The sequence below is a fragment of the Peromyscus californicus genome, unplaced genomic scaffold (assembly GCF_007827085.1).
Source record: "Peromyscus californicus insignis strain IS unplaced genomic scaffold, ASM782708v3 Scaffold_3__1_contigs__length_106647218, whole genome shotgun sequence".
Lineage (NCBI taxonomy): Eukaryota > Metazoa > Chordata > Mammalia > Rodentia > Cricetidae > Peromyscus > Peromyscus californicus.
Genome location: NW_026294551.1, coordinates 79,273,935 through 79,299,219, shown reverse-complemented (window position 1 = coordinate 79,299,219; position 25,285 = coordinate 79,273,935). Strand labels below are relative to the sequence as shown.

At 43.3% G+C, this 25,285-nt stretch overlaps 1 protein-coding gene across 3 annotated transcripts; it reads right to left on the bottom strand.

The window, feature by feature from the left end:
- Ttc1 (tetratricopeptide repeat domain 1) lies at positions 1–24,261 on the bottom strand. Of its 3 annotated transcripts, none has more exons than XM_052758428.1 (8): positions 24,170–24,261; positions 22,545–22,910; positions 13,659–13,719; positions 11,569–11,681; positions 10,001–10,037; positions 9,174–9,322; positions 6,965–7,019; positions 1–652 (listed from the first exon to the last, which is right to left on the bottom strand). In XM_052758428.1, the coding sequence occupies exons 2-8, from the start codon at positions 22,875–22,877 to the stop codon at positions 519–521; spliced, it is 882 nt and encodes a 293-aa protein (XP_052614388.1). In that variant the 5' UTR covers positions 22,878–22,910; positions 24,170–24,261; the 3' UTR covers positions 1–518. The 3 variants fall into 3 exon arrangements, with proteins under 3 accessions (XP_052614388.1, XP_052614387.1, XP_052614389.1); XM_052758427.1 differs by having other exon boundaries at positions 24,131–24,242; XM_052758429.1 differs by lacking the exon at positions 24,170–24,261 and adding an exon at positions 23,926–24,108.
- Between the last annotated feature and the right edge of the window lie 1,024 nt (positions 24,262–25,285).

Sequence of the window (25,285 nt, the reverse complement as noted above, 5' to 3'; positions counted from 1 at the left end):
TGTCACAGAAAGCTTTTATTAACACAGAGGAACTCAGGAATGCTGAAACCCCTACAGTGCAGTCTCTGAAAGAGGATGAGCAGGGAGGGGCAGCAGGAGGGGACCGTGTCCAGCATATATGGTTATCATCCAACTGACAAGCTTGCATGGTTAGGGAGAGGCTTTTGCTGGCCAGCACATCTATGTGGCTCTGAGAGGTCAGCCTTGACAAGCAGGCTTCTCCCAGACCAAAAAAAAAAAAAAAAAAAAAAAACCAAACAAAAAAACCAAAAACCACCAGCCAAAACCAGGGAGAGCAGCTGCACAGACACCACCTTAAAATGGAAATTAATGAGGCTCATTACATCAGGAGGCACATTCCACCCTGATCCTAAAACAAGAGCAGGAAGGTGGCTCGGGCTCTACTACACAGCCTTTCTTAGATAGGATGCTTTTAAACATTAAACACCTGCAGGGGCTTGCCCCTTGTGAACAGTTCCTGGCCTCCCAGTCGGCCTTTATGGCTACTGTTATTTCTGTTATCTATTATTATTGGGATTTTGAACAAAATTGATGGAGTAGGAGCCAGTAGAAGAATCCTGCTTGATCTGGAAATTTTCCGTAGAGAGCCCAAAAGGTCGCAGAACCAAGTTGCCAAGATCTTTTAGTTTACCTGCAATATAAAAACAACTCAGATGAATGCTGGAACAAACAAGCAGGAAGCTATCAGTTGACTTGGCCTTTGTCACAAGGTATAGCTATGCTTGCTTTCAGTAACCTGACACTGTGTGGGAGCCTTTTCTCAGAGATGCTATCACTCCACTGCCTGAGTGACACTGGAGCTCCAGGTCCTTCAGGCTCCTGTCAAGCTGGCTAGAATTACCAAAGGACAGGGACTTCCATCCTGAGTGCTGGGTGAAGGTGCTGGCCAAGCCTGGCCTTCCAGGCTGTGAGGACAGCAGCCCCCAAACTCACCTACCTGCTCTCAGGAAAAATGGCAATAGCCATCTGCTGAATTCAATCCAACATGGCACATTTCTACTGAGCCTTCCGCATTTCCAAGCACACTCTTAGCCTCCTACTCAGCCGTCATAAGGCTCCTAGTATTTCTTGGGGGGTTGGGGGTAATTAGATCTGTTGATTTGCATAGCCCCATCAACCTCAATAGTTCAGTGTCTACTGCCCCAGCTTTACACACTTCACTCATTTATCACTTAGGTAATAAAGATGTACCATAAATAAGGATTCTTATGCTGCTCTAAGACAGAAGAGGCCCATGGAGCTTGTGTGTTAAGATGGAACTTCCAGGAGATCTTGGGGATTTATAGAGTAGTGGATAGAATTTTTAAAACCATGAGTGTTTGGAAACTCCTGACTGGGATGGAAGAACATAAAGCGTCAATGCCTTCTAAATGGTAGTAACAATTTCCAGGTCTGTTTCCATGGAGATAAGGGTGAGGGCAGATGGGGAGAGACAGCTTAGTCCTCAGAGCTACATGCTTCTCTACCCAGAGGACCCAACCAGAGTGAAGACCATGTGAGGAACTTGTGAAGTCTCTTCACAGTGGGAACTTCTGAACTTCATCTGCAGAGCCGGTCCACAGAGACTTAACATGTTTGAAGAAGAGTTAATCCATTCTTGGAGACAGCTCCCAGAACCTAGGATGATCACTGTCTTGCAGGTGTCTCAAACTGAAATCTGGAGCACACATGCTCACTGCTGCTATCTTTGAGCATCGCTGACACAAACCTTGGGTACCTACACCCCCAAGCAGCCAGAAAATGAGGAGTGCAGCCATAGAGACAGATGTTTGGGTAGGGACACCACAGCATACAAAAATCAAGCCACGTCTCCTCAGGGAAACCTGAACCACCAACAGCCCCCCAGAACTCCAGCAGCCCATTCTGAAGCTGTTAAAGCGACAAGGAGAAAAAAAAGCCACCTTAACACAACAAAAGGTCACTAGTGGGACAGGTGTTACGGTACATGCCTGTAATTCCAGCACTAAGAAGGCTGACGCAGAAGAACTGCCATGAGTTCAAGCTAGCCTGGGCTATAAAGTGAGCCAATGGCATGCCACCATGCTCCACAGTGCAGTGTTCTTAGCACCAATGATTTGTTTTCAGGCTGGTTTGGACTGAAGGAAATGTGTTCTTTGAGTGCACAAGGACTATCCCAAGCTAAGAGTGAAGTATTCAATCTTCTCTAGGTACTCATTTTGCCCAGCTGACCGAAGGACCTGCCTGCATGAGGGCCTTTGAACCCCATGCTTCTCCAAATGCAGAGGAAACTAAAATCTATCAGCATGCGAAAACCAATGCCAGCCCACCTATGGGCTGCTTAGGCATGTAAGGATAGAGCAGGTGGAGGCTACTCAGGCTCCTGGTGGCTTTGCTGACCTGCAGTGGAAGACCCTCTTGATCTGACAGGTAGAGACACAGAACAGAACAGGGCCTTCTGATGGATTAATTCACTTAACATGTGCAATGTACATGTATGCAGCTCCGTCTGTAGAACAGACGAAGTGAAAATGTGCACAATGTGGTCTACCCAGCGACTAAGGAATTTGGTGGAAGGTAAGACATATGCAGAGACGGTTAGTCATGCATCCAATGAGTGGGGAAGAAGATGGGAAGCTACATTCTGTATTCCAGTTCTGAGCCAGGCCTTGTGGCCAGTGGCTGTTAGACCACAGGAGTCCACTGACAGCTTGAAAACAGTTCCAAAGTTTGACACTTCTGGTGGCAAAGTGACCCAAAGAGGAAAGCTTAAGGGTGCTCTGGAAGCTAATTTATTCATGGAACAAACAGCTCTATGATATTTGGTGAAGAGTCTGAAGCTAGAACCCAGCAGGGTGACTCCAAGGAACACAACATACATGGTGGACTCCAGTTTTTAGTGTCTGAAAAAGTCACTTTTTCCTGTCCGTGATGGTGGCAGAGAAGCAGCCACTTCCATGAAGACTGTTTAATACACCCAATCACACATACTTTCCTGTTGCTATTTAGACCACTGTCAATATTCAGAGGCTAAAAGCAGCCTCCTCGTCCCCAAGGCCATCTGCCATACTTGTCCCTGGCTGCTAATGCTATTCTCTCTTACCTTGGATTTCCTTAAGATTTCCTTATTCCCTTCTGTAGCAAACTTGGCACCTCCAACCTGAACATGCCAACATGTCCCTTGTAAGTTAGAAACTATTGTACTAGGATCTTATGGCAGTGAAGAGTTCAAACCTGCTTGTACTGACAAGGCTGTTTAGTACTAGAGATCCAGCTGACTAGTCTTAGTTTCTCTGACTCAAAGCAACATTCTATCACAACATCCCAAGTGATTCATTCTGTAAACATCCCTTTGAAGAGCCTGACTGTGTGAGGCAGTTTACCCCAGCATAAACAGGAATGCTTTTCTTTGCTGTGGCTACAGCACAAAGAGGGAAGAGATGAAACCTAGTGACTGACCAGCTGCTGTTCAGGAGATGCCTCTCAGCTGAGTCAAATTTCTGGCACTTCTGTGGTATGGCCACATCCTACTCTGGCCCGTAGGCTTCACCTGAGCTGCCTCTAGCACATCTCCCCTCCCGACTGTGCAGTCCTATTCCCAAGCAGGGATCACTAAACATGAGCTGTCAAAACTTGGATTGCTGGGCTCCACTCCAATTTCACTTCAGTATGCCTGGAGGGGACTGAGCATTTTGGCCACTCTCCAGGACGATGGTCTGTGTATTACATTTTGAGAAACAGTCCCCAAAGGCAACTACCTTTTGCAGTTAGTTATTAAAATCTTGAGACACTGATGAAAAACTAACTGTAACCTCCCATCTCTAGTACCAAGGGGATACAGCAGATTGAACAGTTCCCCTGGTGTGAAAACCAGCCGAGGAGCCCATTACCACAGGTAATGAATGACTCTATGAGATTCTGGAAGAATGACTAGCGCAGCGTTTTCACAACTCTACTTGTCTGAAAGGTTTCCTGGCTGGAACAGCAAATGATAACAAATGTCTATTTGTATCAGATAGTTCTGAGACTTACATTAGCATCATTGTCTGGCCACTAAGTACAAACCTCTTTCTTACCCTCCCAGTAAGGTGCCAAGCGTGGCTCACATCATGCAATCCTGCACTCAAAGCAACCTGGAAGCAAGCACTCCTATGAGGTATGACAGCCTTGCTCACCAAGCAGCTACCTAAAGCTGGGCAGTAATGCTAGGCATTTACCCTTGCTCTCCTACAGATGAGCTTCAGGCATCCCGAAAACGTCTGACCAGTTTCACTTTTATTTATTTGTTTTAGATTATGTGTGCACAGTGCCTGAACAGACTCAGATTCAAGACTACTGTATGTTAGGAACTGCAGTAGTTTACTGGACAGATGAAAGCTTGCTCGCTTGCTCGCTTTCTTTCCTTCCTTCCTTCTTTTTTTAATGATTTATTAATTTATGATGTATACAATGCTCTGTCTGCATGTGTTCCTGCAGGCCAGAAGAGGGCACCAGATCTCATTACAGACAGTGTGAGCCACCATGTGTTGCTGGATATTAAACCCGTCTTCTAGAAGAACAGCTAGTGCTCTTAACCACTGGGCCATCTCTCCAGCCCCACTTTCTGTTTTCTAAGACAATGGTTAATTACTGGAAAAGACAATTTTCCTACCATCACTCCTCTGCAGGTTTAGTGTATCTTTGGATTTTGTTGTATTAGAATGTTTGGTTTTAAAAACTGTATTGTTGACTTGATTTTCATTTTAAAAAAATTATGTGATTTTTGGTTTGATATTAGGGTAGAATTTCCCAAATGGCCCTAAATATACTTCTGCCACTTTGCAGCATGTATTTATGTCAAGTGGCACTCTCAGAATTGATAATTATAAAACCAAAATATTAAGCAACTCTGAAAACAACAAATAAACTCTATGTCCTACAGCATCAGATATTCTACCTAGATTTAATCATGCAAAAATAACTTCTCATTACCATGCAAATCTGCTCCTGTATTTAAGAGGTGAGAATGGGGGGTGGCTTGCGGGGGGGGGTGGGGGGTGGGGGGGGGGTGGGGGGGGGGTGGGGGGGGGGGGGGGTGGCTGAGAGGGTGGGAAAAGAGAGGAGGAGGGAATCTGTGGTTGGTATATAAAATGAATAGAAAATTTCTTAATAATTAAAGTTTTAAAAAAAGAAAAAAAACCATGGTAAATTATGTTAAAGACTAATAATTTTTGAATATTAATTTTATTTTATATGTATGTGTGTCTGAGTGTATGTATATGCACCATGTGCATGGAGAAGTCTGAGGAGGTCAGAAGAAGTGTGGATCCTCTGAAGTTGGAATTACAGATGGTTGTGAGCTGACATGTGGGTTCTGAGAGCCAGGCCTGGCTCTTTGCAAGAGCAATAAATGCTCTTCATTGCTGAGCCATCTCTCTTGCCCCTTAAAGAGTTATTTTAAATGAAGTTCATGATTTGTTATCAATGAATGTTTGATATATACATACCTGTATGCACAGGATCATGTAAAAATTTCATGGGCAAAAGGAGGTTAAGAGTGGAAAAAGTCAGCTGAGCAGTGGTGGCACACCCTTTAATCCCAATGCTTGGGAGGCAGAGGCAGGTGGACCTCTGTGAGTTAAAGGCTATTGGTCTACAAAGTGAATTTCAGGACAGCCAGGGCTGTTACATAGAGAAACCCTGTCTCAAAAAACCAAAAAAAGTGCAAAAAGTCCATTAATTCACCTACCTGAGTGATCTACTGGAATGTTTGAATTCTCTAGATATCGATGATAAGCCATATAGAGCTAAACTAATGTATTTTATATTTTCTTTTAGGCCTATTCCCTTGCAATGCACATCAAAGATTCAGAACGTTATTCATAAGGAAGATGTGGCAGCTCTTGAGCAGGCTGCATGAGCAAGGTTAAACAGACATTGCAAGGTTGGTCTAGAAACCCCCAGGTCTTTAGTAAAGAGGCTTTGATTCCAGCTGGGACAGTTTCTGTCAAATATGAGAAGTAACTAAACAACGGGATAAATGAGTCCACCCTTGCCCCACTTTAGTGTGTGCGTGTGCACAGGTGTGCAAGCAGAGACCAGAGGTCAACCCTGAGTATCCCCTACCCCTGTCTACTTTTTCAGACACGGTCTCTCAGTGAGCCTGAAGCTCTCTAATTCAGAAAGAGCAGCTGGCCGTCGAGGTCAAGGGACCCCTGTCTCTGTCTCCCCATTGTTAGGATTACATATGGGTAGTGGGGCTCAGAACTCAGGGTCTCTGAGCACTCCTCAGCCTCTCCCTTAGTATTTATTTCACATACTTCTCATGTCTTCTCAAGCACTAAAGGGATATTTAGTGTATTTTCAAACAAAAACCCCTTTATTCTGACACTACTGGCTGTAATGACTACATATTAAATGAACTTAAAACCTTAAGGGGAGATTATGCAATGGAGAATTCAACTGTTTTATGAAATTATAACATGAAAGACAAGGAAGAAATTTGGAAGAAGTTTTGTTCCTGAAAAAGCTGATCCCTTCTCAAAAGCCATATTGCACTTCCTGAAATAAAAAACAGTTGAGCAGGGCCTCATTCCTAGTATTGCTGTAAAAGAGTGCGTATGCGCGCGCGCACACACACATACACACACACACACACACACACACACACACACACGGCTCAATAATATACATGCACATATGAGCACACACCTCAGAGAACACCCGTGTTCTCTAAGCCAATAAAAACACTGATGAAGCCGGGCGGTGGTGGCGCACGCCTTTAATCCCAGCACTGGGAGGCAGAGCCAGGTGGATCTTTGTGAGTTCGAGGCCAGCCTGGTCTCCAAAGCGAGTTCCAGGAAAGGCGCAAAGCTACACAGAGAAACCCTGTCTCGAAAAAACCAAAAAAAAACAAAAACAAAAAAACAAAAAAAAAACCACTAATGAACCTACCCAAGTTCTCCTAGCTGTTATGATCAAGAAAAAGGAAAGGAAGCAAACTTACCTAACATCTCTTCTTTTAATCTTTCATTCCGTTCTTCAATTTGCTTAGGTAATCTCTGAGGAAAAAAGGAGAAATAAGTGTTCGGTAAAAAATTCTTACTTAAATCTGAGAAGTGTTTAAAAATATGATGTAAAAACAAGAGTAAGTTAAAGAAAAAAAAAAGCACTGCTGTTGCAAATGACTACAAGAGAGGAAGTCTGGTCTGTTTTTTTTTTTTTTTTTTAAGATGTATTTATTTATTGTGTATACCGTGTTCTGTTTGCATGTATGCCTGCAGGCCAGAAGAGGGCGCCAGATCTCAATACAGATGGTTGTGAGCCACCATGTGGGTGCTGGGAATTGAACTCAGGACCTCTGGAAGAAGAGCCAGTGTTCTTAACCTCTGAGCCATCTCTCCAGCCCCTCAGTTCATTCTTTAAGAATTTTCTTTTGAGACAAGGTGTTGCTCAAGGCTGGACTTGAATTTATGGCATTCTTCCTGCCTCAGACTCCCAACTTGTAAGCCCACAGGCCAGTGTGTGTGCCAGAACACTGGGAATGTTTTATTAGGGTAGGTTAGTTAGAAAAACTAATGGATTGTATTTTAAAGTACTTTGACCATATTCACTTTTAATTACCCTTTCCCCATTTTCTCATATGTTGGTAAATAAGAGCAGTAGCTTAATAATAGAATGAATGAGTCCATTTTCATAAGCCTCACTCCCACTCATCTCCCATGTTCTCAGTTCTCTTAAAAAATAATAAAGATTTATTTTCATGTGTATGTGTCTATGCCAGGAGGCCAAAAGAGAGTGTGAGATCCTCTAGCTGGAGTTATAAGTGGTTGGCAGCCACCTGCCATGGGTTCTGGGAACTGAACTGGGTCCTCTGAAAGAACAGGAAGTACCATAACCACCTAGGGATCTCTTTAGCTCTCGGTCCTTTTAAAATTGTGTGTGTGTGTGTGTGTGTGTGTGTGTATCAGAAAAACAACTTTCTAGAGTCATATGTGGGTTCTAGGGATCCTTCTCTAGAGTTTATCTCAGGGCACCAGGCTTGGCAGCAAGCACCTTTAACTACTGAGTGGTCTCATCACATTCTCAGTCCTAACAGTGTCTAGAGCAAAGGAAGACCCCAATAAAAGTTGGTGATAAGCCAGCTGGTGCACACACCTGTAACCCCAATCCTTGTGAGACATAAGCAGGAGGATCACTGAGAGTTGGAGGCCAGTCTGGTTTATGTAAAGAATTACCAGCTAACCAGAGTTACATAGTACAACTTTGTTTCAAAAACCCCAAAATAAGGGGTGGCAAGATGATGAGTTTGAGGTCAACTTGTGCTAGAGTGAGACACTATCTCAAACACAAAAGGGTAGTTTATTATCACCCAATAACTCCATTTCTAGGGGCTCTGATGCTTTCCTTTGATCTCCACAGGCACTGAGCACCAAGTGGTACACATACTCACATGCAGGCAAAACACTCATACACACTAAATAAAATTTAAGAAGATGCACTCACTAAACTGTGTAACTATAGGGAACAAAATATCCCTGATGTAACAAAAAAGCTTACACACGCCACTTATTCTGTTATTTAATTTGTTGAGATAATGTCTTTCTATACAGTCCAGGTAGTCCCAAATCTATGTTTCTTTTGCTCCCGTGCTGGGATTCCAGGAGTGTGCTGTCATGCTGGCTCATGTCACTTTCAGAGTGGACATCAAATGGTACATGGTCCCAGTGAGTAAGTAGCCATCACAAAGATCCATCTCCCATATATTTTGGTAATCATAAAAATAGAATTTAGCCGGGCGGTGGTGGCGCACGCCTTTAATCCCAGCACTTGGGAGGCAGAGGCAGGCGGATCTCTGTGAGTTCGAGGCCAGCCTGGTCTACAGCGCGAGATCCAGGAAAGGCGCAAAGCTACACAGAGAAACCCTGTCTCGAAAAACCAAAAAAAAAAAAAAAAAAAAATAGAATTTAGTTGTAAACCAAAAGACTAAAAAGTCACTGAGTACAAAGCAAAAGAAACAGAAAAAAAATTTTTGGGGGGAGGGCAGGAGAGACACAGGGTTTCTATTACATAGCTCTGGCTGACCTTTAACTGCTATATAGTCCAGGCTGGCTTTGAACTCGCAAAGACCCACATGCCTCTGCCTCCTGAGTGTTTGGATTAAAGGCATGAACCACCATACCCAGCCCAAGAAAATACTTTAAAATTTGTTTTACCATACAAGCTTCTCTTGCTTGATGTACCGATGGATCTTTTTCTACTATCAATTTATAATCTTCCAGTGCTTCATCTAGTTTGTCTGTTTTCTCATACAACTCCGCTCTCCTCAGTATTGCACGGATGTAGCTGGGGTTTAACTGAATCGCTAAAAGAAAAGAAACTGTTATCACAAGAAAGGGTCCTGAGTACCTTTGGAGAGCCCTCATTCATTGCTGCTGGTGGTGCGAATTAATACAGCCACTATGGAACACAGTTTGGAGATTCCTCCAAAAATTAAAACTAGAACTACCACATAACCCAGCTACTCCACTCCTAGGCATATACCCAGAGAGCCCCATATCCTACCATAGAGACAGGCACATCAGTATCTATGCTTCTCTATTTATGAAAGCATAGACACAGAACTAAGTTACAAGCCCATCAATGGACAAATGGGTATTAAAAATGTGGTACATATACAAAGTGGACTATTATTCAGCTGTAAAGAATAATTTTAGGAAAATGAATGGAATTAGAAAGTATAATATTAAGTGAAGTGATTCAAACTCAGAAAGAAAAAAAAAAACTGCACATTATCCCTATACGCAGATTCTAGCCTATGATGCATACATGTAGATATCTAAACAGCTGTGAGTTGTGAGTTCAGCAACTAAGATCTTCATGATCCTCATGAGTCACAAAGGCAGGTAATTTGAAGGCTACAGGAGGTAAATTCCGTTCCACACTTGAGCTCTGCTGCCAAGGTAGCTTCAAATGTTTCCTCATATTTACTACCTGTCTGTCTAGCTGAGGAAATGCTCTTTTTAGTCAACATAAGTTTTACCTTTGCTGCAGTCATTGATGGCCATTTCCTTCTTGTCCTGTAAGGAAAGATGACATTAACATATTATATTGCTCAAGTTTCATCTCAAGGCTCATGTGCCCATTACTATGATCTGATCATCGGGGTTGAGTATAAAGATAAAGAATGTGGTCTTGGAAAGACAGTTCAGTGGTGAAGATAAGAGCACTTGCTGTTCTTGCAGAGGACCCGAGTTTGGTTACCACTACATGGCAGCTCTGCCGGTAATTAGAGTTCCAGGAGATGAGACACCCTCTTCTAACCTCTGAGAGCATCAGGCATGCATATGGCATACATGCAAGCACTCCACACACACAAAGTAAAAACAGATATTAAAAAAGAATGCTGTTCAAGGAAATCACATGAAAATACATGTTATTTCCAATATAAAGCTCAGTTTCTCATGTAAATTACTAGCAGGCTGAACTGAATGCTGCATCACATGTCTTCAACTTTAAATGTTTTTTGTCCAAATTAGTAGTACAGTATCATGGAAAGAGGTTGGTTTACATAACTGTTCTACAACTGTAATGACCACATTAGCAAATATTGAATATTTTACAGAACATTCTAGAGCAGCATCTAAACTGTGTTCTAGGATGGCTGAGTGACTGGTTGTTAAGTGTGAAGTATTCTTTTAGAGTCATGGAAGTTCTAGAACTAGACAGTCATGATGGCTGTACAATGTTATGAAAAATCTTTCATTGTATACTGAAATCAGTAAATGTATAAACATGTACAAATGGTCTGGGTTACAGTCCCAGCTTCACATAAAACCAGGTGTGTTTGAGTACATCTTTTATCCTAGTCTGAGGAAGGAGAATCTTGAGTTTGAAGCTACTCTGGGGTACAAAGGAAGACTGTCTGGTTGGTTTTGTCCCTGCCCCTGCCCCCATCAACAAAGCTATTTTATTTTTAAAATGGTCAGATATTTTGGTAAGGGGTATCAGTATATTGAAATTGTAGAACTTAAGCTGCAACTTAACACTGACAAGCTTAAAACACCTGTGAATGAAGAGAAAGCCTTTAGATGGGAAGAACTATTACTTTAAGTGGAAAAAGCTAGTTCAGCATATCTTCTTTTGCAGACTTGGAGTTCCTGAATAACTGCTGTCATCCTGCTTAAGGTTGTCATTTCAGTTGCTTCTGACATGCTGAGCTCTTGGGCTGTCGCACTATTCTGGGCTCCATGTTTGCATTCCTGCAGCTATTCTGGGATGTGCACTACTTGGCCCCCGCTTCACTAACCTGCCCTCGTTAGTGGGAACTTGTCGGCCTGCCTCATCAAAGTATTCACCCTGCTACTTTAATAAGGAATGTTAACGTGAGCCTTAGCCAAGTTTTTCTAAGTATTTTTCTATACACTTTTCACCAGGGAAATGCATGGTAGAAAAAGAATAGCAACTTGAAGGCCCTGCACTAGTTTTGGAAAGAAACGACCCTAGGGACACTGAAAGATCATGTATGACCCTATGGAGCACTGGAAGATCATGTATGAACCAACAAGCACTGGGGATCATGCACTGAGGAAAAGGGCCAACAGCTCATACCTGTTTCATCCTTGCAGCAGCTCTATTTGAAAACAGAACAGACCGATCTTTCTGGAAACAGGATGGGCACCTCTGAAGGGCTTGACTGTAAGAACTCTCAGCTTCTATGTAATCTGAGGATAATACCATAAGATGGAACAGTCATTATGATTTTATTTTGTCAGATCTCAGTGCAGTTTCCTACTCACAAGACCAGAGTTTCTAATAAAAGACGGCCCTAGGTTATTAGGTTTTAAACATCATCTCCCCCTTTCTTCTCTCTGTAGAGAAATAGTGCCTGCTCTTTCCAATGGCACCAGGCATGTGTTCGGTAAACCGCTGAACATGCTGTCAGTCAAGAGCCCTCAATGCTCAGAGCAGCCACACGCCCTAGTTGCTCAGCTTTCATTTGGTTCAGCAATCTAGAAAAGAATTTCCCAGGGGGTTTAAGGAACTGGATAGGTGAAAGACTAAAATTCAAGGTCCATGATTCAAGGTGCAGAAGACAGTTCTAAGGTGTGGGACACGGCTCAGTGAGGAATGTTTGACCAGTGTACGTACAGCCTTGGCCCAGTCCCTAGCACTGGGGGTAGGAGGGAGGAAACTAAAAAAGTAAACCAGGGCCAGGCATGGTGGCGTGTGCCTTTAATCCCAGCACAAGGGAGGTAGAAGCAGGTGGATCTGTGAGTTCAAGGCCAGCCTGGTCTACATAGTGAGTTTCAGGACAACCAGGGCTACAGTCTAAAAAAAAATCAAAATAAACAAAAAGTAAACCAGCTTGGTGTGGTGGCACATACTTTTATTTGCATTGGTATTTTGTCTGCAAGTCTGTATGAGGGTGTCAGATCTTGGTGTAATAGTTAACTGCCATGTGGGTCTGGGAATTGAACCTGGGTCCTGTAGAAGAACAGTCAGTGCTCTTAACCACTGGGCAATCTCTCCAGCCCCTGGCACACACTTTTAATATCAGGAGAGACAGGTAGATCACTGAGAGTTCAAGGCCAGCCTGGTTTGCATAATTAGTTCTAGCCCAGCCAAGGTTAGATAGCAAAACCTTTTCTCAAGGGAAAAAAAAAAGGAAATCATAAGAAAAAAAAAAAAACCAAGAACACCTAACCTAAAAACCATGAGAGGAAAACTTGAGAGCCCTCCATTTCTTAGGCATGTGCACTTTGAAAATGTGACAGACTGCATAACACAGTATGTTACTGGAATGAACTCCTAAAGTATTCTGAAACAAACACAGAAGATGGAAAGAAATAAAGAGCACAGCTCGGTTTTAATGTAGCTCAATCCTCCAATGTTTCATGCATTTCTGCCAAAATAAGGTCCACTGGCAGGTCCTTAGGTGAGTGGTGCTGCTGCCCCAAGAGGGGAAACAGGTGTAGTGGTCTGCGGTGAGTTTGCAGGACAGTAAGTTGCTACAAAGCCTGAGCCTCACCCCAGCCCTCTCCCTCACTTCCTGTGAGCTTTGAGATGTTAGCTCTTCCTCTTGCACACATTCCTGCCAGCCGGCATGGGACCCTCACCAAAGCAGCCACTGTGGTTTTTGACTTTTAGCCTCCAAAACTGTGAGCTAAATAATCTGGTTTCCTTTATGAAGTTAGCCTGTCTCAGATATTTGGTTACAAGAATTAAAATCTAACCAACAACCAGAGAACAAGGCACATGAAAGAAAGGAAGGAAAAAGGTGGGTATGGTGGCAATGTTTACAAGCTCAGTTCTTGGGAGGGCCAGGGAGGAGTATCACAGCCTGGCCTGGCCTGGCGAGTGTGGTCTTGTCTCAAGAGAAAAACCAAAACCAACCAACCAAACAAAAGACCAGAAAGGAAAACTACACAAACAAACGAATACAACAATGACAAAAACGTCATCAATTCCCTCTTGCTGGAAGATAGCAAATGGGGACTGGGACGCTGCTTTTACAGCAATACATTAAGGTTAGGGTTTTCCAAAGCAGGAGCTACAGTGCTTTCCCCGATTTCCGGATTAAAAGCTAAATCACAGAAAAGAAAGATCATGTGGTGCAAGAGCCTTGGCTACTGTTCCGGTGTCTGGACTGAGACAGGACAAGGGTCGACGAGCAGACCCCAGCACAGTGCAGACCTCACCTCCTCTCTTAAACTGTTCATTCCCCTCCTCCTTCAGTTTGGCACTCTCTTCTCTTCTTTTCTGAAAGAGATCAAATAATTACACAGTTTCTCACAATTTATAAATGAAGTGTGGCTCATTTGGAAATCCCAGCATTCAGGAGGCTGAGGCAGGAGGATGATGAGAAACTGAGGCTAGCCTGGGTCATAATTGAGACCCTGTGTCAAAAGTCAACTTAAACTTGAGTGTCTCTCCTCTTGGCCTCTAATAACTTCAGCAACTTATACAGATGGCTTCACTTCACATTTATCAACCACAAAGGCAGAACAAATGCTGGCCTGCAGCAGAGCAAAGATGGGACATGCTGTATCTGCTTCCTTCAAGGGACAACCTGACACTGTGGTTGCTCCAAGGCCAACTGGAAGAACCACCTGGAGGCCTGTTTCCCACCTCTGGACAGTGTTCTGTCCAACCCCACCTCCAAAAGCAAGCAAGCAAACAAATAAGAGCCACACACAGAAACCCTCTCCCATCTCTTGGTTTAATCCTGAAACCTGATTAAATAAAAACTTCAAAGGGAAAGAATAATGGAAGCAAGCTATTTCACGTACAAAAGAACCTTAAAACCTAAATAACTGGTACTCTCAAGATTAGGAGCCATTCCTGGTGGTGGCAGCAGCGGCACACACCTTTAACACCAGCACCTTGGAGGCAGAGGCAGGCAGATCCCCAAGTTGGAGACTTGCCTGGTCTACAGAGCAAGTTCCAGGACAGCCAGGGCTAAAGAGGGAAACCCTGTCTTGATAAAAAGATTAGAAAATAAGATAAAAATCTTACTTCTTTGGAGAAGACCTGTTAATGTATTACTGAGGTCATGTATTGTTAGATGCTGGATGAAACAGAACACTTGAATCTCGTAAGGATGCTAAAAGGTAGGTGCAAACTGACACCACTCTTTATGGCAGCTGCTGTGCACCAGACCCAAATATCAGTATGTGTACACCAGTAATTCATTTCGGGATCCAGCATGCCAGTAGCAGAGCATTTGCCTAGCACACTTGAGGCTCCGGATCTAACTGCCAGCACCAAAAGTAAAAAAGCAAACACACCCCTTTCCCATAGGAAACCACATGTTCCCAGAGTATGCAGCTAAATGGGTGGCAGTGATGATAAAAGAAAAAAACTGCAACACTAAGATCCTATTTTCCCAATACTCACGAGAGATGATTAGATTGTAACGTTCTCTAGTGCACTGGCCACAGGTTTAGAACACCAGAAAAACACAATCTTAAGCAAAATATATTAGGGAGTAGATTTATGGAACGATCCCAGGAACTCAAATATTAGCTTCAAGTACAGGCCAAAGAGACAGAGCGCAAAGCGACTCTCCTGATGACCAAGGCAGAAAATGCTGAGTCTAGCCAAGACAGGCTGTCAGAGCAGAAAACAGAAAGTTTTAGTTACCTCCTGTCTTTGCCTCACTTGATCAGATTCAAGGTCTTGATCGGAAGTATCCAATAAGCCATACACAGGTTCCCTGCCTCGCTTATTAGGAAGGGCAATATAGACACAGGCTGTAGCCACTCAACTTGATGGCAACCTAAGAGAAGCCTGCAAACAGGAATGCAGGTTGGATGCTGAAGCCACGAAAACCCCCGAAGAAATGTAGATAAGTCATTTTAATGCAGAAATCTGTCAGCTTCCGTCCAGCTTTTAGGGTCTTTCAGTTTCCTCGTGTTTTTTTTTTTTTTTTGTTTGTTTGTTTTTTGTTTTTTCGAGACAGGGTTTCTCTGTGTAGCTTTGCGCCTTTCCTGGAACTCACTTGGTAGCCCAGGCTGGCCTCGAACTCAGAGATCCGCCTGCCTCTGCCTCCCGAGTGCTGGGATTAAAGGCGTGCGCCACCACCGCCCGGTTTAGTTTCCTCGTTTTAACTCTAATCTCAACCTCCTTTCACGTCCGTTCTCCAGAGGCAACTCCTAAGGGTGGTTCTACAGGTTCAGATTAAGCAGCCAACCAGATGAGACTCTTGAACAGAGAGGGAGAAAGACACAGGAGACCACTCATTCCTTGGTAAATTTAACATTCAATTTCAATGGGCAAAGATGAGAGCCTTAACATGTCTACAAAGGGATAGACAATCGAGGTCAGCCTGAAAAGTTTTTACCAGTTCTTTCTAACTAGGAGAACAAAAAGTTAAACTGCCAAAGACAAGAGCTCTGGAATATACTTATGAGGTCATTATAAGGTCAATTACTCTATTCTGGCTGATAAATTGTAACCCAAAGACCTACTTTGCAGCACAGTGGAAAGAGTCACCGTTACCTGCTCCACTGATGGTGTAAACTGAGGGAGGATTAATGCAATTATCAATACCACGTTGACTGTCTCTATGGAAACAACTAAAAACAGCACTTGGAGGAGAAAGCCAAACTATCTCCCAGCTGTGCCAAGAGATGGACTTGATCCCAAAACAAAGACAGGGGTTTATTCTGTGGCTTGAGCACACTTTCTTCAAAGGACAGTCCATGAACCCTGTGATGTTCCTGAAACTCAAGGACAGATGTCATCGACAGGTTGGCACCGGGAGTCTCTCATGCTCATACAGTAGTAGCACTCAGGTACAATCTTCCCAGGTCTTGTTTTATGAATAGAAGTTTCCCATGTGTACAGGAGCCCTCTCACCCACCTCCACAATTCCCTTTAATATGTTCTAGAGAAGCCTCACAGGTAACATCTGCTCTTGAATTCTATTTTTGCAGAAATTGGAACCAAGAAATCTTACCAAGCTTTTACTTAGTGTGAGCACAGAGAATTTAGGGGAAACAGTGACATTGCTCTGTACTATAAAGCCATTAGAGAAACTGGCAAGGAAAACCCCAAAACTTCATGAGTGATCAAATTTTCTTTCTTTCTTTTTGACTTTTCAAGACAGGGTTTCTCTGTGTAACAGTCCTGGAACTCACTCTGTAGACCAGGCTGGCCTTGAACTCAGAGATCCGCCTGCCTCTGCCTCCTGGGTGCTGGGATTAAAGGTGTGTGCACCACCACTGCCCGGTGGTGATAAAACTTTCAACAGTTAAGTTCTGCCCCTGCTCAGAACAGAATTGCCCTCTAACTCCCAGCAATCTTCATGCCCTAGCATCACAGTGTGCTAGGATTACAAGCTGAACATCACACCTGGCTCCAAGCTGCACCCTTCCCTAGAGCACTAAAAACTCAGCACATCTTACTAATATAGCACGTCTCTGCTTACTGTCTTCTGCCACACACATCAGTTCATTTGTGCTCCCAAGACGAGAGGTGAGCATGGAGCTCATTTTACAGATAAGAAAAGTCAAGATTCAGAAATCTCTTGTTTTTGCTGGGGCTGGTTGTACAAACCTGTAATTTCAGCTTCTTGGAAGGTGGCTAAAAGAGGAATATGAAGTCAAAGTCTCAATGGACTAGTGGCACATTCTAATCCCAGCACTGGGGAGGCAGAGGCAGGCAGATCTCTCGAGTTCGAGGCCAGCATGGAGTACACAGCAAGTTCCAGGACAACCAGGCCTACACACAGAGACCCTGCCTCAAAATAAACAAACAAACAAACAAACAAATAAATAAATAGGATGATTCAATTCTCCAAGGCATGCCTGGAGACCTACCTCCTAGGTGATTCTGGATTCTGTCAAATTTACACTTAATATTTACTATCACACATTTGGGTATGTTCAGTGATTAGAGAATATACTCTAAGACCTTAAGTTCAATGTTATTTTCTATATTTTAAGCATGTGCAGCAAAGAATTATCGCTTTTTAGCTACCAATGCTGTGTCTAGCTCCATTTGTTTCACCTGAGCATAACCTATTGACTCTACCATTGTACCACATATATACATCTACCCTTGATGGCCTGTGTAGTTTCATAGGGAGCTGACTTTTTTTGTTTTGTTTTGTTTTTGTTTTTATTTTAAGATAGGGTCTCATTCTGTAGCCCAGGCTAACCTAGCACTCATACCAATCTTCTTCATGCCTTAACCTCTGAGTATTGAAATTACAGATGTGAACTACCATAACGACTGTTTTTGGTGGTGGTGGTGGTGGTGGTGTGTGTGTGTTTGTGTGTGTTGAGACAGAGTCTCATGCAGCTGAGTCTGCCATTAGCCAACTCCTTGTCCTGCTTCCATCTTTCCAATGCTGAGATTACAGGTAGTCTTTTAAGCAGTTTCAGATCTTTGGCTTTCCTCTTTTGAATAGCTGTTTACAAGTCTGCTAGATCTAATGTCTGAAAATACTGAGAGAGGCAGATTTTGGGTGTGTGAGCATGTGGTGTGTGTGTCTATGTGTGCACTCCTGTGTCTATTGAGAATCAAACCCGAGCCCTAGACAGAGTTATACCTCCACCTGAGAGATGGTTTTTATTGACTGCTTTTTATCTGGTTGTGGATCAAGTTTCTATCTTCTCGAATATGCACACACAATTTGTTTATATTTTAACAGTGTGCGCCATCACTGCCTGACGAACTGAATTATCTTTATCACATTAGCTAATGTGGGAATACTCATCTTAATGTGGGGGGGTACCGTTCCCCAGGCAGAGGATCACTGACTGAAGAAAAAGGGAACAGGAGATAAACACAGACACCCACCTTCTACTTGACTGTAAATAAAAACATAAATGTAATAAAATTTAATATTTTTCTTTGCATTTTTATGTCTATGAGTGCTTTGCTTGCAAATATGTCTGTATACCACACATAGGCCTTGTGCCCTTGGAGTTCAGAAGAGGGTGTCAGATTTCCTGGAACTGGCATTAGGAATGGTTGCATGGATTGCACATAAAAAGAATACCCAGAGCTTCACTCAGCAAGTTAGTTTACAGATCATCATTCTATCAGAGGTGCTCTGCCTCCCGCTGCAGCTTTATTAACTGCTGCACAATACACAGCATAAACATTCATTCAAGGACAGGACCCAATCAATATGGAATGCCATTTCAGCTTTTCTACCTCTGTTCCTGAGCCTAGAGAGATGGATTAGTAGTTAAGAGAGCTTACTGCTCTTTCAGAGAACCCTGGTTCAATTCCCAGCACCCACATGGCAGCTCACAACCACCTGTAACTCTAGTTCCTGGGATCCAACACCCTCCTCTAGCTTCCTAGACACCAGGGTACACAAGTGGTCCACAGACATACATGCAGGCAAAACACTTATAAACACTAAAAAACAAAACAAACCTAAAACAAAAAAACTGAGTTCAGACCCCTAGCACCCACATAAAAACCTGGGTGCAGTGATGTACATCTGAAATCCCAGTGCCAAGGAGAAGACATGAAGATCCTGACAGATCCATGGGGCTTGATGGCTAGCCAGCTCAGGGAATCAGGGAGCTCCAAGTTTTGTAAGATTCTGTCTTTAAAGATAAGGCAAGTAAGGAGGACCAGATCTTGCTGTCATCTACACATGCATACCACATACCTAAAATATTGAAATGATACAGCAATTTAAATTCCCAATATTAGTACATATTTCTGTCATCTTCTTACCATCAATATTTTAATCTTTTCTGAGATTATAATCTTTTATTCTATTGATTTATTTATTTACTATGGGAGCATATGTGTGTCATGGGTATGTGAAGGTCAGAGGACAAGGTGGGGGAGTTGGTTCTCTCCTTCCATCAGGTAGGATCCACTCAAGTCATCGGCAGTAAGTGCATTTACGGCTGAAACTTCTCAACTGGCCTAAAGTTTTTGTTTTAAGAAAAGGTGCTGCTCAGGCTGTCCTCAAGCTCATAACTCTGCGCAACTCTCCTGCCTCAGCCTTTCTTGTGTTGTGATTACAGGCATGGATCAGCACAAATGACTATAGACATGTTTTCATTTGCATTTTAAAATAATTAGATTTAGGCTGAAATTTTCACTTATTGGCTTATCACAGTTTCTTCCCCCAGTTACATGATCTCCTTAAATCAGGTATGATGCTCTCCTGTTCCCAATAATCTACAAAAATCAACCATACATGCACTGAAAACATTTCTTCCAGCAAAATAGCTGTTAATGAGAATTTCACAAAAATTCTTATAACACTAACACGAAATAAACGGAAGCTAATAGAGAATGAGAATTTCACAAAAATTCTTGTAACACTAACACGAAATAAACGGAAGCTAACAGAGTTGGGGTGTGACTCAGTGGGAGAACACTGGCTTAGTGTGTGTAAGGTTTACAGGCACACACCACTGTGACTGTCTACTAACTGCTTTCTTTTTTGTTTTGTATTTTAAGACAAGGTTTCTCTGTGCAGCTGTCCTGGAACTCCATTTGTAGACCAGGCTGGCTTCAAACTCAAGACATCTGCCTGCCTCTATCTTCCAAGTGCTGGGACTAAAGGACTGGCTTGGCTACTAACTGTTTGATACAGATGTTAGTTTAATGTTTCTTTAAGAAAAGAAAAAAGAAAGAAGAAAAAAAAAGCCTGCACTACTGATATAAACTGAACCCTAAACTTACTTTCTGGAAATTTGTTTCTATAATGTTAGATAGTACTTGATTTAATTTGCTGAGTCATTTTTGTTTAGGTAGTTCATGAACTTGGTTATTTTTGCTCCTTAGTTCTCTCCTGCTAAAACACACTAGCAGGAGATGTAACACCTTAAGCTGGACCTGGTGAGCGACCAGAAATACAGGTCATCTTAAGTTACAGTGTCTATTTGAAGCCAGCCATGGCTACCTACCGCATTTCAAAATCCTCTCTACCCTACCCCTCAAAGATAACTTTCATGTTAAAACCAATTTATTTCATAGTGAAGTGTCTGTGAGATACATCTAGCAATACATGCATGCAGGAGGTTGAGGCAGAGGGGTGATGAGTTCAAGTCCTGGGCTAGATTCCAAGGTCTTGTCTCAAGAGCAAGCAAACTAGAGTACAGTAGCTTATGCCTGTAATCTCAGTGCTTGGGAAGCTGAGGCCCAGGGATCAGCAAGACTGCCATAATTTTAAGTCAGCCAGGGCTACATCTTAAGATCCCATCTCAAAACAAGCAGACCACCTCAAAGAAGGGGGAGAAACGAGTAAGAGATAAACCAAGGGCGCTTCTTGAAGATCACAGATGATGTGGCAGTAAGGGAATTAGTCAGACCCCTTTGTTGCTCCTCCAGCTGTGGCTGTGAGAACCCAGAAGCTCTGAGGTGAGGGGGCAAGAGGATTAGAGTCCTGCCACCCATGCCCATGACGACCTGATATCCTATCTAGTACTTTTGCTAAGTTCACAGCACATGGTAGTATCAAGGCATGCTCATCTTGTAGTAAGGCCATAATCTAGTACTTTTGCTAAGTTCACAGCACATGGTAGTATCAAGGCATGCTCATCTTGTAATAAGGCCATACTAGTCAGACACCCCTCACTTCTAAAAGTACATAAAAGTAAGGAATTTCCTTGTTTTGTCTGTTGTTGCTGGAGCTCTTCTCACCTTTGCTAAATGATACTTCATGTGAAATCCATTTTAGTGCTTCTTTATGGAACTTGATTCTGCCACATGAGTTATCTCAACCTATTCCTTTGGTGTTCTATCCCAAACACTTCACCAAGTAGCTCTTGGGCAGCATAAACTACAATCTTCATTCAAGCTCTTTGCAGATAACTCAGACACCACGGTAACTTGTCTGACAACCTGGCTTGTCAAATAAGAAAGGAGGGCACCAAGAGGGCAGTTCTGTCTCCAAAAGAAAACCTTGCCCAGATGGCCCAAGGGCAAGGAAGCTGAGAATGATGTTTTATTATTAAATGCTACACCATACTTTGGATTTGGGTCAAGGAGACCCGAGTTGGAGGAATCTATTTTGCCATTTATTAGCTGTGTGGTCTTGGTCTTACCACCTGCCCACACACACATGAACTTAAAACAACATTCTGGCTTAGTGGCTGGCACGTGGTAAGTTTCCTTCACAATGTGTTCCTCGACACTTACTGTGCTCTGCAGCCACAATGCCAACAAGGTATTCAGGCTTCACAAGTCTATTTTGTTAATAAGTGATTAGCGAGAACAACTCATAACACAGCTCTAAATAAGCTTATGAAAAGTTCACTACAGAAATTTCAGCAACTTACTTTAGGAGTACTCATTTAAAAGACAAAGTAGAAGGTAGCAATGAAGATGCAGTTTAGTAGTAGAGCACCTGCCTGACACTGATAAGGACTTGGATTTGATCTCTAATGCCACAAAAAATATCCCCAAACCTATACATATATGTGTAGATACATGTTATAAGCATGTTACAGACCCCTAAGGTAGAAGACAGAGTTCTAAATACAGAGGGAAAACCCAGCGACTTCTTTGTTAAGCTGAATGCTCAGTGCTTTCCTGTGCTACTGCCTCATCTTAGATCTGTCACCGTGAAAGCAGTTAGGACACAATGAGACTCTTTACAGATCAGGTGGGCTATTACACACTTTCATTCTCAAACTTTTTTTTTAAAGTCAAGGGTCTCCTTATGTTTCCCAGGTTAGTCTCAAATCTCTGGAACACTGAGATTGCAATCATGTGCTACCACGCCAATATTGTATTTATTTATATTTAAGGTGGTTTGAACCAGGCTTTGGTTGTGCATGCTTGTCATCACAGCACTAGGGAAGTGAAGGCAGGAAGATTGAGAGTTCAAGTTCAGCCTGGGCTATGTGGTCACACTCTATCTTAGAAAACAAACAATAATAATGAATTAAAATTTTAAAAGAGTTTTAAGCTAGGTAGGCATGGTGGCTCAGGCCTATAACTTCAGCATTTAAAGAGTAGAGTCAGGAGGATTGCCAAGTTCATTCTATATATTGAGTTTCAGTCCAGCCAAGGTGACACCGAGAGACCATATTCCCCCAAAGCAACAACAAAAAATGTGGCTTAAGAGGCAGATTATTATGCATTGCATTTACCTGTTTCTCTTCTTCCGGCATGTCTTTTTCCAGTTCAATTAGGTATTCCTCATCTAGTTCAGAAGAACTAGAATCACCGGTGGCTTTGTCCCCCGACACATGTGCCCCTGGCTGCTCCTCCTCGAATGAGGCACTACAGTCATGAAAACATTCCTCTTCTCCATGGTCCTCTTGGGGATGGGCTCCATCATCCTTTAGTAGCTTGCTCTGGGAATGCTGATCCTTGAGATCAGAAACCTGGGGGCTGGCTGACTCTGCTTCCTGAGGATCTGTAACTTTCAAACCATTGAACAGATCTTCAGGAACCTTACAGTCTCCTGACTTCTCGCCCATGCTAAGTTCAGGGAGGGAGATAAGGCTAAATGTCTGGGAAAAGAAAAAAAAAGTGTTATGTAATGATGGTTATATATGTATCTAGGCAGTCTTTAATTCTGTCTCACATCTAAACAAACCTCTGCATCCAGTCCCCAAACACAACTTAACTTTCTTTGACTGGGAGTCACTATTTTTAAAACAGGATATCACCAAGTGTGGTGGCCCATACCTACAGTCATCATTTGGGAGATGGAGGCAGGAAGTTCAGAGGTTCAAGGTCACTCTTGGCTACACAACAGATTAGAGGCTAGCCTAGGCTAGTGAGACCCTGCATTAGCCCCTTTCCCCACCCAAAAATAGATTATAATAAACTTATACTCAATGCCAATTATCATTTTAACTGATAGCTTTTCCTAGTCAAATCAGTATCAGTCTTAAAATGAGACGGATATCCCCACTTCCCACCGGTGTTGGAGACGGAATCTCAGACCTTGTGGTGCTGTAATCCATCGTTTTAACCACTGAGCCACACCCTCAACCCATACCCTAAATTAAAAGGTTGATTTTAATGTGACTCTTCCACATCCTGCTGTTTGCTGGGTAGCAAAAATTAGGCAGCAGCCAGATACAGTGGCAGGAAAAAAAAATGTTCTAATCCCTGTTCAGAATAAATGACCAAGTCGTCAGTTGGAAGCAATGAAGTCCATCTGGGCTATCATCACCACCGGAAGCCGAAGAAGTTTCTTGTGGAACCCATGAAGAATTCTATACCCAAACCCTGCCCATCAACTTCACCGAAAACGCAAGCGGTATAGCCTAGGTAGCTAATTCTTAGCGCAGGAGTTCTCACAGGGATGCTCGAGGGGGTCAGAACCAGGCATCGGAAGAACTGGTTCTCAACCCTCGCTGCGGAAACTCTGCTGATATTATTAGTCTGCAGTCGGGCCAGGGTCCTGTATTTATTCTTTTTGTTTGTTTGTTTTTAAGTGACCTGACTGATTTTAACCTGCAGCCTATTAACCAACGCTGCTCTAGAAGCTGAGTCAGAACCTCCGCGGTGCCACACCTCTGGTCGCCGCAAAACCACGCCAATGACCCAGGGGTGCGTTAAAGTCCGACTTCGTCCTAGCCCGTTCCAAGAAAAGTTAAATCGGAGGGTCAGGAATGAGCAGGCTTGGCCGCGACGCGGATGTCGCTCCCCTCCCGGATCTGAACCAAGGAAAGCGCCTCCCCGCGCGATCCTGCGCCTGTCCCCCGGCCACACTCCTCACCCCACGCCGCGAAACCCACGACGTTCTTCACAAACTCACAGCTCTGCTCTCTCCACCACTCGGGCCTCCGAGACCTTCTACTTCCCATCAGTCAGGTGCACTTCCGGCCGCGCTGACCAATGGCGTCGTCGTTGGCAAAGCACTCTGGGAAATGTAGTGGCAAACCCGAAGAGTGAGCGGAAGTAGTTTTGTGACGTCACTGTACAACTCAGTACTAGGAGCCACAGCGGCCAATCCTGAGTCATATCAAAACCTAGTCAGCACAAATTTTTTTTTTTTTTTTTTTTTTTTTGGTTTTTCGAGACAGGGTTTCTCTGTGTAGCTTTGCGCCTTTCCTGGAACTCACTTGGTAGTCCAGGCTGGCCTCGAACTCACAGAGATCCGCCTGGCTCTGCCTCCCGAGTGCTGGGATTAAAGGCGTGCGCCACCACCGCCCGGCTGAAACTGCTGAAACTGCCGGGCGGTGGTGGCGCACGCCTTTAATCTCAGCACTCGGGAGGCAGAGCCAGGCGGATCTCTGTGAGTTCGAGGCCAGCCTGGTCTCCAAAGCGAGTTCCAGGACAGGCGCAAAGCTACACAGAGAAACCCTGTCTCGAAAAACCAAAAAAAAAAAAAAAAAAAAAAGTGAGTGCTTGTTGTTTTAAAAAGTCACTCTGGCGTTCCTTGTGTTAAGAATGTGTAGAGGAATCCGAAAACAAACTTTATCCCCAAATAAACATTTCTCTGCAGTGGTTTCCTAAGTGCCTTTTAAGAGGTCTGCTAGGAGAGCAACAGTTTTATAACACTCAATATTACGTACGTTTTTCACTCATTTTCTCATGGTTGTACAGTGTTTTCCAGAGGCTGTCTTATGATATAGTACTACAGAAGGAATGCAAAATCATAGGTGATTTAGGCTGCTAGGTAAGCCCCTCTATCTGCGAGATATGACTTTCAGACCTCCAACTGTCCTGTATTAAGCCAGGGATTTGTAAAAATTGAAACAATGCCACTTTTCTTGCAGGATAGCAGAGATGGAGAAAATTAAAGAGACGTGGGGAGAGAAAGTCCGGTTGAAGTCTCTCCTAGGCTGAGTCAAGAATTTCCACAAGGGGCTAGAAATATGGCTCAGTGGTTGAAAGCCGTGGCTGCACTTCAGGAGGATCAGGGTTCAAT